This window comes from Hylobates moloch, unplaced genomic scaffold (assembly GCF_009828535.3).
Source record: "Hylobates moloch isolate HMO894 unplaced genomic scaffold, HMol_V3 SCAFFOLD_5, whole genome shotgun sequence".
Lineage (NCBI taxonomy): Eukaryota > Metazoa > Chordata > Mammalia > Primates > Hylobatidae > Hylobates > Hylobates moloch.
In genome coordinates, this window is record NW_026652280.1 from 99,440,594 (window position 1) to 99,454,061 (window position 13,468).

The 13,468-nt window shown below is 46.3% G+C and overlaps 1 protein-coding gene across 6 annotated transcripts in view; it reads left to right on the forward strand.

Moving 5' to 3' along the window:
* Positions 1-1,995: 1,995 nt before the first annotated feature.
* The window catches only part of GON4L (gon-4 like), a 104,509-nt gene continuing 93,036 nt past the window's right edge, over positions 1,996-13,468 (forward strand). For 2 of the 6 annotated variants that reach the window (XM_058439183.1, XM_058439184.1), the window contains exons 1-2: positions 4,199-4,271; positions 5,358-5,888. In XM_058439183.1, coding sequence (XP_058295166.1) covers positions 5,384-5,888 — 505 coding nt within the window. In that variant the 5' untranslated portion in view covers positions 4,199-4,271; positions 5,358-5,383. Of the gene's footprint in view, positions 2,075-4,198; positions 4,272-5,357; positions 5,889-13,468 lie in introns of those variants that run through there. The other 4 variants (XM_032154250.2, XM_032154251.2, XM_058439187.1 and 1 more) reach the window with 4 other exon arrangements.

Consider the following 13,468-nt stretch of genomic DNA (forward strand, 5'->3'; position numbering starts at 1 on the left):
GGCCAGCATGGTGAAACCCCCGTCTCTACTAAAAATACAAAGATTAGCCGGGCGTGGTGGCGCACGCTACTTGGGTGGCTGAGACACGAGGATCGCTTGAGCCCAGGAGGTGGAGGTTGCAGTGAACCGAGATCGCGCCACTGCACTCCAGCCTGGGCAACAGAACAAGACTCCGTCTCAAACAAACAAAAAAAATCATTTAATTGTACACGTAAAACAGACGGATATTGTGGTATGTAAAACTGTTTAAAAAAAAAAAAACGAATGAAAAGTGCCAAAGTTAATCAGTGTCGAATTTTTTTTAATGAACCTCAAGTGCTTAGGGTTTCATATGAGAGAGAGAGGCCAAACCGAAAGATCTGTGTATTCTGTAGGTCAAAGAACAACACACATGAAACTCCAAGCTTCTGGAGTCTTCCTTGGTATTTGGGAGAGTTGGTGTGATTCAGGTTAGAGTCAGACTACTGCCATGTTTGCATAAATTTCAACCTTCATTTTGGCTGTGGATAATTTCATCCGTTGGATTCTGTTTACAGACAGGATTAGTTCAAATGTATAAATTTTTGTTGATGGTTTACCTGTAAAATGAGGGGGTTGAAAGTATTTTTCCACCTTTTGACATTCTGTTTTTATTTTTATTTTTTTAATCTCCGTGGATTCCAGACATTGTGTTTTTCTAGAAAAGTGGAAATAGCATCATTTTAGGAGTTATTCATTCATTCGCTCATTCAAAAAGCATGTATTGAATTATTGAACATCTGTTACACCCCAGGCAGCCTCCTGGGCACTGGGTCAATGCATTATTAGCTAGAGTTAGGAGACTTAATACCTGATTCTCCTTGATAGCTGTCTGTGTACCGTTGTGAAATCATCTACTCAGCTGAGCCAGAACTTTGTCCTGTGCAAACTGGAATATAATATTATAATCTTACAGTCTATTGTGCAGACCAAGTCACCTAAGAAAATGTGAGAGCATTTTGTAAGATGCAGAATATTGTACATATATGAATAATTACTACAGCCTGAGTCCAAGACTGCCTTAGTTTTAATCAGGAGCCTGCACTATTTGTAACTTAGAGACTTCTTTTTCTGGCATTTTATGACTTCTTCAGTCCCTTGGTCCTGTGTTCCAGGTGATTTGTAGTGAGAAAAATTAGTTGTTAATCTTTTTTTTTTTTTTTTTTTGATACAGAGTCTCACTGTCGCTCAGGCTGGAGTGAGTGCAGTGGCACTATCCCGGCTCACTGCAACCTCTGCCTCCTGGGTTCAAGCGATTCTCCTGCCTCAGCCTCCGGAGTAGCTGGGATTACAGGCGTGCGCCACCACTCCCAGCTAATTTTGTATATTTAGTAGAGACGGGGTTTCACCATGTTAGCCAGGCTGATCTTGAACTCCCGACCGCAGGTAATTCGCCCGCCTCCGTCTCCCAAGGTGCTGGGATTACAGGCATGAGCCACCGCGCTCGGCCCCCAAATTAGCTGTTAATCTAAACCACTGAATTTTTATTTTTTTTTTTTGAGACGGAGTCTCGCTCTGTCACCCAGGCTGGAGTGCAGTGGCGCAATCTGGGCTCACTGCAAGCTCCGCCTCCCTCCGCCTCCCGGGTTCACGCCATTCTCCTGCCTCAGCCAACACGCCCGGCTAATTTTTTGTATTTTTTTTAGTAGAGACGGGGTTTCACCGTGGTCTCGATCTCCTGATCACGGTGGTCTCGATCTCCTGACCTCGTGACCCGCCCGCCTCGGCCTCCCAAAGTGCTGGGATTACAAGCGTGAGCCACCGCGCCCGTCCTAAAACCACTGAATCTTAACCTCAGTTTTGAGTAGGGTAACTCCATGGGCAGAGAAAGCCAAGTAGTGCCTTTAAATTTTTTTGCCAATAACTGACGCACTAGCGTCGTGGCTTCACTCTGCCCCAAAATGGGATGGCGCATAGTGTTAGGCGCATGCTCCTTGATGCCCTGCGGCTCGGCGTTCCGAGGCTCGGGGACGCGCACGCAATTCGCTGTTGTTGGCTGACTTCCGGTGGTGCCAAATCCGTTTCCGCGGAATCAGGCCGGCTGGTGAGGGTACAGGTTTGTGTGTGGTGGGGTAGGAAGAGGCAGGTGGGAGCTGGGACACCTGGGCGAACGATATCCAGGATGAGAGGGTCGGGTCTGAGGGTGGGCGCTGGGTGCGTGGCGGAAGTTAAAGGCGTGAAGTCCAGTGTCTAGTTGGGAATGGGGACTGGAGCCAGCTCTGGGCACCGAGGTGGAAGCGCGGTTAGGACCCCTTTTGAAAATGTTTTCCTAGGAGAGGGCCGTGCCGGGGCTGTCTCCACACTGGCATTCATTCACCCTGCTGGTCCGACTTGGGTTCCCAAAAAAGCGGACTCTGTCGAGCTACTGCTGTGTTTGAGGTGCTTGGAGCTGAAGTAGCTGTCTTTCCTTCTTTTTCTTTCTTTTTCTTTTTTTTTCCCTTTTTTTGATCTCAGTAATTATCTGTGAAATAAAAGAGCTGCCCTGGCTACTCCCATTCTATTTCTCATCAGGTCACCACCATCTCTCACAGGAATCAACGAAATCTTCATGTTTTATTGAGCTTTAATTACAGAGTTTTAATTACATCAGTTGATTGAGGGGATGGAGAATCTCCCCTAATGTCTTGGAGAAACAGAAGGGAGGTTTAAAACTAACTGTAGGTGGGGCGTGGTGGCTCACGCCTATAATTATAGCACTTTGGGAGGCTGGGGCGGGAGGATCGCTTGAGGCCAGGAGTTTGAGACCAGCCTGGGTAACAAATCGAAAACCCGTCTCTACAAAAAAAAAAAAAAAAAAAGAAAGAAAAAAAGTCATTGAGGGTGGTGGCAAGTGCCTGTAGTCCCAGCTGCTCGGGAGGCCGAGGCCAGAGGGTCACTGGAGCCCAGGAGTCTGAGGCTGCAGTGAACTAGGGTCTTGCCACTGCACTCTGGTCTGGGCAACAGAGCGAGACCTTGTCTCTGGAAAGAAAGAGAGAGAGAGAGAGAGAAAGAAAGAAAGAGAAATCTAACCTTAGACGCTTAGAGTTAAAAAGAACTTTTATTTTTTAGTTCTCTAGTTCAAGCTTTCATCTAGTACTCTGATAAGTGGACATTCAGGCTTCACTTGAACATTGCCAGTGATCTAACACAAGGCGGCTTATTCTATTATTGGATCTATTTATGACAGTAAAGTTTTCCTGGGTAATAAGATGCCCTTTTTTTTTTTTTTTTTTTTTTTTTGACAGCGTCTCCCTCTGTTGCCCAGGGTGGAGTGCGGTGGCATGATCTTGGCTCACTGCAACCTCCACCTCCCGGGTTCAAGCGATTCTCCTGCCTCAGCCTCCCAAGAAGCTGGGACTACAGGTGCCCACCACCACGCCCGGCTAATTTTTGTATTTTTTAGTAGATACAGGGTTTCACCATATTGACCAGGCTGGTCTTGAACTCCTGACCTTGTTATCCGCCCGCCTTGGCCTCCCAAAGTGTTGGGATTACAGGTGTGAGCCACTGCGCCCAGCCACCATCAATTTTTATATAATGCTTAACATTTGGCCCAAATGCTGCACAGAATAAGTTGTTTAACCTCTGTTTCATTTATTATTCAGGGAGCATTCATTGAGTATCTACAATATTCAGTGACACATTGAGTATCAATAACACCCAAATACTGAACTGGTGCAGTGGCTTGGATGGGACTGTAATCTCAATGACTTGGGAGACTGAGGTGGGAGCATTGCTTGAGCCCAGGAGGTCGAGGCTGCAGCGAACTATGTTCGTGCCACTGCAGTGCAGCCTGGGTGACAGAGCAAGACCTTGTTTCAAAAAAAAACCCAGATACTGCTGGATATTAGGGATATGAGTTGAAATAATGCTGTTTCTCAAAAAGCTCATAGTTTTGGAGGAAGGAGATGAGAAAGATGAGAGACCATTACAAAACTGATAAGTACTGTAAAAGAGGTTTGCAAACAGATACTAAAAGAACATAGAGGATACCCTCTGGTTTAGGTCAGTAATGCCCTTAAAATGTGATAACTAGAATTGAAGCAGAAAGCCAAGAAGTAACATAGCACAGAGGATAGTAGGACTCTCATCTTCCTTTTTTCAACACAAAATTTGTTAATATAGCCTAACCTTTTTTTTTTTTTTTGAGATGGAGTTTCGCTCTTGTCGCCCAGGCTGGAGTGCAATGGTGAGCAATCTCAGCTCACTGCAACCTCTGCCTCCGGGTTCAAGTGATTGTCCTGCCTCAGCCTCTGGAGTAGCTGGGATCACAGGTGTGTGCCACCATGCCCGGCTAATTTTGTATTTTTAGTAGAGATAGGGTTTCTCCATGTTGATCAGGCTGGTCTTGAACTCCTGACCTCAGGTGATCTGCCCACCTCGGCCTCCCAAAGTGTTGGGATTATAGACGTGAGCCATCGTGCCCAGCCAACATAGCCTAACCTTTTAAACAATCACACTTTGCTTTTGATTTGTTTCTATTAATGGAAATACCTGTTTATGAAAACAGCAGTAGCAAACATGTATTGATCATTTACCATCTAATGAAGCAGATGCTATTATATTCCATTTTATAGCTGAAGAAACTGAGATTCAGGTTGAGTAACTTCCACAAGGTCATAAAGCTGGAGAGAGGGTGACTTGGGCAACATCCAGACAGCCTGACTCCACAGTTTACTCTCAGCATCATGCTAGTCTACCACCCTGATGGTAATAATAACAATGTTTGCCGGCCGCGGTGGCTCACGCCTGTAATCCCAGCACTTTGGGAGGCCGAGGCAGGTGGATCTCAAGGCCAGGAGTTCGAGACCATCCTGGCTAACATGGTGAAACCCCATCTCTACTAAAAATACAAAAAAAATTAGCCAGGCATAGGTGGTGCACGCCTGTAGTCCCAGCTGTTCAGGAGGCTGAGGCAGGAGAATGGCGTAAAACCCGAGAGGCAGAGGTTGCAGTGAGCCGAGATTGCGCCACTGCACTCCAGCCTGGGAGACAGAGCAAGACTCTGTCTCAAAAACAAAACAAAACAAAAAAATTGTTTATTAATCACATACTCTTTAATTGTAACAATTCTATGAAGTAAGAGCAATTATTTTTTTTACTGTTGAGGGTACTGAAGATTTGCGAGGTTAAATCACTTGGCCTAGGTAACAGTAGTCCATCAGTAGTAATCAGTAGAGTTGAGATTTGAACTCAGTCACTTAACCACTGTCTCTCAACTTCCACCTAAAGGGAAATTGTGCATTTGGTGTGAAGTATTGTGTTTATGATCGAACATGAATAAATGAAAAGATAATTGAGTAAATGTTATTACTATTAATTAATATGAAGGCAGTAAGAACTTGTTTTTATTCTTTCAGAATGGAACAAAAGTGGGACTTTTAAAATGTTGCCCTGTAAGAAGAGAAGAACTACAGTGACAGAGTCCCTACAGCATAAAGGCAATCAGGAGGAAAACAACATAGACCTAGAATCAGCTGTTAAACCAGAATCTGACCAGGTTAAGGACTTGAGTTCGGTGTCACTGTCCTGGGATCCAAGTCATGGCAGAGCAGCTGGCTTCGAAGTACAATCTGTGCAGGATGCAGGAAATCAGCTTGGTATGGAGGATACATCTCTGAGCTCTGGGATGCTCACCCAGAACACAAATGTACCAATTCTAGAAGGTGTTGATGTGGCCATCTCTCAGGGAATCACCCTACCTTCCTTGGAGTCTTTTCACCCCCTTAATATACACATTGGTAAAGGAAAACTCCAGGCTACTGGCTCAAAGAGAGGGAAAAAAATTACACTCAGGCCTGGGCCAGTTACCCAAGAAGACAGACGTGATCATCTTATCCTAAAGGAGCCTTTTTCAGAAGAGCCTAGTGAAGAAGTCAAGGAAGAAGGAGGTAAGGTATAAAAGGTCTCTAGGTTACATTCTTGTCAAAACCACTTTGCCATTGCTATTTCTGGGTACCTTTACAGAGTAGTATTTCTGAAAGGGGTTATTGACTTGGTACGGAACTGGAACTGCTGTGTTTCTAAGGGTCAGCAGTGAACTTTTTTTTTTTCTTGAGACGGAGTCTTGCCGTGTCACCAGGCTAGAGTGTAATGGTGGGATCTCGACTCACTGCAGCCTCCACCTCCTGGGTTCAAGCGATTCTCCTACCTCAGCCTCCCAAGTATCTAGGATCACAGGCATGCGCCACCACGCCTGGCTAATTTTTTTTTTTTTTTTTTTTTTTTTTTTGAGACGGAGTCTCGCTCTGTCACCCAGGCTGGAGTGCGGTGGCGCGATCTCGGCTCACTGCAAGCTCCGCCTCCCGGGTTCACGCCATTCTCCTGCCTCAGCCTCTCCGAGTAGCTGGGACTACAGGCGCCCGCCACCACGCCCGGCTAATTTTTTGTATTTTTAGTAGAGACGGGGTTTCACCGTGGTCTCGATCTCCTGACCTCGTGATCCGCCCGCCTCGGCCTCCCAAAGTGCTGGGATTACAAGCATGAGCCACCGCGCCCGGCCTACGCCTGGCTAATTTTGTATTTTTTACCAGAGACGGAGTTTTACCATGTTGGTCAAGCTGGTCTCGAGCTCCTGATCTCAGGTGATCCAATCGCCTTTGCCTCCCAAAGTGCTGGGATTATAGGTGTGAGCCACCATGCCTGGCCAGCAGTGAACTTTATGAATGGATATAGACTTTCTTTTCCCCTCCCATTCCCTATATCCATTTATGTATCCCTTTCTTCTTTCTTTTTTGAGACGGAGTCTCGCTCTGTCACCCAGACTGGAGTGCAGTGGCGCGGTCTCGGCTCCCTGCAAGCTCCACCTCCCGGGTTCACGCCGTTCTCCTGCCACAGCCTCCCAAGTAGCTGGGACTACAGGCGCCCACCACCATGCCTGGCGAATTTTTTTTGTATTTTTAGTAGAGACGGGGTTTCACCGTGTTAGCCAGGATGGTCTCAATCTCCTGACCTCGTGATCTGCCCGCCTTGGCCCCCCAAAGTGCTGGGATTATAGGCGTGAGCCACCGCGCCCGGCCACTGTATCCCTTTCATTCCATTCTCTCATCCTTTATTTGGTGTGTCTGGAGATGTGTATGGTCTTTTGTGATTGGGCAGCAGCTTGAAGCGGGAGACTACTGCCTGGGACACTGGGAAAGGCTCTACTGAGGTGAATGACCCTTCCAATTTGAAAGATGAATTGCGGTTTGACAGAAAGTGGTATGGGCACATAGGCCAAGAACAGTGCACAGAGATACGCTGGCAGAAAAGGATGGTGACATGGTTGCTTGGAAGAGGTGGGGGAGATGACTTCTTTTTTTTTGAGACAGAGTCTTGCTCTGTTGCCCAGGCTGGAGTGCAGTGGTGTGATCTTGGCTCACTGCAACCTCCGCCTCCCGTGTTCAAGTGATTCCCCTGCTTCAGCCTCGCGAGTAGCTGGGATTACAGGTGCCCGCCACCACGTCCAGCTAATTTTTTTATTTTTATTAGAGACGAGGTTTCCCCATGTTGGCCAGGCTGGTCTCAAACTCCTGACCTCAGGTGATCAACCTGCCTTGGCCTCCCAAAGTGCTGGGATTACAGGCGTGAGCCACCACGCCCTGCCAAGATGACTTTAGAGTAGTAGATTGTACTAAGGTTGTGAAGGGTTTTGTTTTTCATACCAAGGCATTTGAGCTTTTCCTGTGGGTAGGTGATAGTCATTTAAACGGCTAAGCAGAACACATTTATGCTTTAGAAAAGATACTAACTTCTCTTACTCATTTTTTTTTTTTTGATACGGAGTCTCACTTTGTCGCCCAGGCTGGAGTACAGTGGTGTGATCTTGGCTCACTGCAACCTCCATCTCCCCTGTTCAAGTGATTCTCCTGCCTCAGCCTCCTGAGTAGCTGGTATTACAGGTGCCTGCCACCACGCTCAGCTAATTTTTGTATTTTTAGTGGAGATGGGGTTTCACCAGGTTGGCCAGCCTGATCCTGAACTCCTGACCTCAGGTGATCCACCTGCCTCAGCCTCCCAAAGTGCTGGGATTACAGGCGCGAGCCACTGCGCCCGGCCTAGATTGTGAAGGTTTTCATTTTATTTGAGCTTTTCCTGTAGGTAGGTGATAGTCATTTTTTTTTTTTGAGACGGAGTCTGGCTCTGTCGCCCAGGCTGGAGGGCAGTGGCGCGGTCTTGGCTCACTGCAAGCTCCACCTCCTGGGTTCATGCCATTCTCCTGCCTCAGCCTCCTGAGTAGCTGGGACTACAGGCGCCTGCCACCATGCCTGGCTAATTTTTTGTATTTTTAGTAGAGACGGGGTTTCACCGTGTTAGCCAGGATAGTCTCAATTTCATGACCTTGTGATCCACCTGCCTCGGCCTCCCAAAGTGCTGGGGTTACAGGCGTGTGCCACCACGCCTGGCCCTTTTTTTTTTTTTTTTTTGAGGTGGAGTCTCGCTCTGTTGCCAGGCTGGAGTGCAGTGGCACGATCTTGTCTCACTGCAACCTCTGCCTCCCAGGTTCAAGCAATTCTTCTGCCTCAGCCTCCCAAGTAGCTGGGACTACAGGTGCACTCTGCCACGCTCAGTTAATTTTTTTTTTTTTTGTATTTTAGTTGAGACAGGGTTTCACCATGCGGGCCACACTAGTCTCTAACTCCTGACCTCGTGATCCACCGACCTCGGCCTCCCAAAGTGCTAGGATTACAGGCGTGAGCCACTGCACCCGGCCTATTCATTCATTTTGACTGTTAAGATGTTTTCCTTTTTGCCGCATTTTAAGTCCACTTGGTCTTATTTTGTCCTACTGGTACACTCTCAGTAGGTGGTTTTTTATTGTGTCTTGTGTGTGTTTATATTGAAGAATTTCATGTTTCTGACTCTGCTGTGTTTGAAAACTGATGGAGTGCCCAAGATGAGGGAGTTTAGCAATAATCTTGATGGTATACTGTGTTGGTCACGCCCTCTCTGGCATGAGCTGCCTGAAGCACATTGTCAAAGATGAAAGCTCTTTTGGGGAAAAGTGCTCTCCTGTGGAATCATCCCTTGTCATAGCATATGGCTCTATATTTACAACCTCATTCACAGTAGCTTGCATTGTTGTATTGCTTTTGGGACACCTGTGTTTTATCTGGAAATGTAGACAGGAATAGCAGTTTTTTTTTTGTATGTTTATTGTATATTGTTTCACTGCTAATCTTCTACACAATTTTTTAGAATAAAAAAGGGTAAATAGCTTGTGCCATTTTGCTAATTACAAGGATTTGACTTTTGATCACATAAATAAAAAATAAAACAAGGCAGGACATTGTCCTGCACGTAGTTGATGTGGACAAATACTTTTTATTACTTTGAAGTTCTTATTTTGATAGTTTTCCACTTAATGAGGCAAGTGCTTAAGCCTCAGTCTTTTTGAGTTCTCATTATTTAGACATGAGGAAAGGAGAAATGAAGGTTTTTCTTTATTCTCCCCATGCCTTTCCTTTTTTTCTCTTGTATTCTTTTTTTTTTTTTTTTTTTTTTAAAGTAAGAGCAGCGTATACTAGATCAGGACAAATTAAGGTGATACTGGAATTTAGGTGTTTTTACTGGAAAAAAGGCATTTCCTTTGTGATGGTTTAAAGAAAATAGTAAGGAGATAAGAATCAGTTCAACAACTTAATTCAGGAAGTCGGGAGAGATGTACATACAAAGCATAGGACAGAATCAAGTTTTCTTTCTTTTTTTTTTTTTTTTGAGATGGAGTCTCGTTCTGTTGCCCAGGCTGGAGTGCAGTGGCACGATCTTGACTCACTGCAACCTTCACCTCGTGGGTTCAAGCAGTTCTCCTGCCTCAGCCTCCCGAGTAGCTGGGATTACAGGCACCCACCACCACACCCAGCTAATTTTTGTATTTTTAGTAGAGACGGGGTTTCACCATGTTGGTCAGGCTGGTTTTGAACTACTTTTTTTTTTTTTTTTTTTTTTGAGACGCAGTCTTTCTTTGTCACCCAGGCTGGAGTGCAGTGGCACAATCTCCACTCACTGCAAGCTTCACCTCCTGGGTTCACGCCATTTTCCTGCCTCAGCCTCCCGAGTAGCTGGGACTACAGGCGCCCGCCACCACGCTTGGCTAATTTTTTGTATTTTTAGTAGAGACGGGGTTTCACCATGTTAGCCAGGATGGTCTCGATCTCCTGACGTCGTGATCTGCCTGCCTCGGCCTCCCAAAGTGCTGGGATTACAGGTGTGAGCCACCGCGCCTGGCCCTGCTGGTTTTGAATTTCTGACCTCAAATGACCACAACCGCCTTGGCCTCCCAAAGTGCTAGGATTACAGGCATGAGCCACTGCACCTGGCCTCAAAGCTTTTCAAGAGCCATGAAGGATCTCCCCAGACCTGAACATGGGAGGATGAGGGGCTGAGGCTTCTGTAGTCACTGTGCCTTCCAGTAAGCTGGTGGTAGACTTTTAGTAGGTGCTCAATAAATCCTTTTGAGTGACTGAGACCAACTTTGGGGTGAGGATTTTGTTTTTTTTCTTTTGAGACAGAGTGTTACTCTGTTGCCCAGGCTGGAGGACAGTGGTGTGATCTCAGCTTGTTCCAACCTCTGCCTCCCAGGTTCAAGTGATTCTCTTGCTTCAGCCTCCCGAGAGCTAGGATCACAGGCGGCCACCACCACATCTGGCTAATTTTTGTATTTTTAGTAGAGACAGGGTTTCACCATATTGGCCAGGCTGGTCTCGAACTCCTAACCTCATGATCCGCCCACCCAGCCTCCCAAAGTGCTGGGATTACAGGTGTGAGCCACAGCGCCCAGCTCTTTTTTTTTTTTTTTTTTTGAGATGGAGTCTCTGTTGTTCAGGCTGGAGGGCAGTGGCACGATTTTGGCTCACTGCAACCTCTGCTTCTCGGGTTCAAGTGATTCTCCTGCCTCAGCCTCCCAAGTAGCTGGGATTACAGGTGTGCATCACCAGGCCCAGCTAATTTTTTGTATCTTAGTAGAGATGGGATCTCATCAGGTTGGCCAGCCTGGTCTCGAACTCCTGACTTCAGGTGATCCGCCTGCCTCGGCCTCCCAAAGTACTGGGATTACAGGCGTGAGCCACTGTGCCCGACCTATAATTCTGTAGTTTTAGTAAACCATTGCAGTAATCTACAAAACACATTTTAATGTTTAACTTTCTCTCTCAGATTTTTTTTTTGGTCTGAAAATGACAAAGAAATCCTTTGTTCTGAGTTTTGGTTTAAAACATAATTTCTTTATCTGTGTGACATTTAAAAGAAGCAGAAGACATAGTTCTAACCTCAGGAAGTTTAGAATCTTAATTGGGAAGACAACCATAAACACACTTTTTGGAATTGGAGCTTGAAGGATTCACAGGATTTGATAGATTGTGAGGGAAGAAGTGGAAGTAGAATAGCATATTTTGCAAACATGTAGAAATGCTGTGTCTGTGAGGGAGACTACTAAGGCTTCAGGTAGAAAGAGTAGATCTAGATTATGGAGAGCCTTGAAGCTTTCCCCTTAAGACCTTAAGATTTAGAATAGGATGCTGGCAGTAAGGGTAGAGAAGAATGGGTACACCATAGACACATTACAAAGGAATGATTAACACTGCTCAGAGACTGACATGTAAGATATCTGGGGTAGGGGATGGTGATGCATGCCTTCATGGGGAAGGTATTTGAGAGTTTGAATATGAGTTCAGATTTGGGTATGAGTTATGCAGGTGAACCCCAAAATTGGGGCTCAGCCCAGGGAGGTTCTTGGCTTTGTGCAAGGTTCATTTGCAAGCCAATAGAGAAAAAGGAAAGCAAGTTTATTAGAGCAGCAGAGTACAGGAAATGGCTGCCCCATAGACACAGCAATAGCAGCAGCCCTTGTGAATAGATAGCTATTCCTTGATTATATACTAAATTGTGGGCGCCAAGCCACCCAGGCGCCGAGGCGAGAGACCGAGGACACGAGCTGTTCCAGTATAATAAAATATAAAACAAGAATAGTCATACCAGATATAGATTTTAGATATGATTATATATGAATATCATTAATCATTAGTTGGTAGTAATTACTTGTTATCCCAATATTATAATAATCCCTGCTCTATAATCATAACCTAGGAAAAACCAGGCCATACAGAGATAGGAGCTGAGGGGACATAGTGAGGTGTGACCAGAAGACAAGAGTGTGAGCCTTCTGTTATGCCTAGACAGGGCCACCAGAGGGCTCCTTGGTCTAGCGGTGACGCCAGCATCTGGGAAGATGCCCATTGCTAGGCGGACCGTGGTCTAGCGGTAGCAAAAGGTGTCAAGGAACAACACCCGCTACTTAGCAGACCGGGAGAGGAAGTCTCCTTTTCCCCCGGGGGAGTTTAGAGAAGCCTCTGCTCCTCCACCTCTTGTGGAGGGCCTGACACCAGTCAGGCTTTCCCGCAGTTACCCGGAGGCCTAACCGTCTCCCTGTGATGCTGTGCTTCAGTGGTCATGCTCCAAGTCCACCTTCATGTTCCATCCTGTACACTCTGGATGGCTCTGCCTTCTAGATAGCAGTAGTAAATTAGTGAAAGTACTAAAAGTCTCTGATATGTAGAAATAATGGCGTAAGCTGTCTTTCTCTTTGTCTTCTCTCTCTCTCTGCCTCGGCTGCCAGGCAGGGAAGGGCCCCCTGTCCAGTGGACACGTGACCCACGTGACCTTACCTATCATTGGAGAAGACTCACATTCTTTACCCTGCCCCTTTTGCTTTGTATACAATAAATAACAGCGCAGCCAGACATTCGAGGCCACTACGGTCTCCACGCATTGGTGGTAGTGGTCCCCCAGGCCCAGCTGCCTTTTCTTTTATCTCTTTGTCTTGTGTCTTTATTTCTACACTCTCTCGTCGCCGCACACAGGGAGAGACCCACCGACCCTGTGGGGCTGGACCCTACACTAAATAAGGGCAGGTTATTCATCAATTTTCTAGAAAAGGGGCAGGGAGTTCCCAGAACCAAGAGATCCTCCCGTTTTAAACCATGTAAGGTAACTTCTAGGGGTTGCCATGGCATTTGTAAACTGTCATGGCACTGGTGGGACTTTTCTTCTTTGTATGTATGTATGTATATATTTATTTATTGTTTATTTGTTTTGAGACAGTCTCACTCTGTTGCCCAGGCTGGAGTGTAGTGGCACGATCTTGGCTCACCGCAACCCCCGCCTCCTGGGTTCAAGGGATTCTCCTACCCCAGCCTTTCGACTACCTGGGACTACAGGCATGCACCACCACACCCAGCTAATTTTTTTTTTTTTTTTTTTTTTTTTTGAGACGGAGTCTCACTCTGTTGCCCGGGCTGGAGTACAGTGGCGCGATCTCGGTTCACTGCAACCTCCACCTCCTGGGTTCAAGCAATTCTCCTGCCTCAGCCTCCTGAGTAGCTGGGGTTATAGGTACCCGCCACCATGCCCGGCTAATTTTTGTATTTTTAGTAGAGACAGGGTTTCACCATGTTGGTCAGGCTGGTCTCAAACTCCTGACCTCGTGATCTGCCCT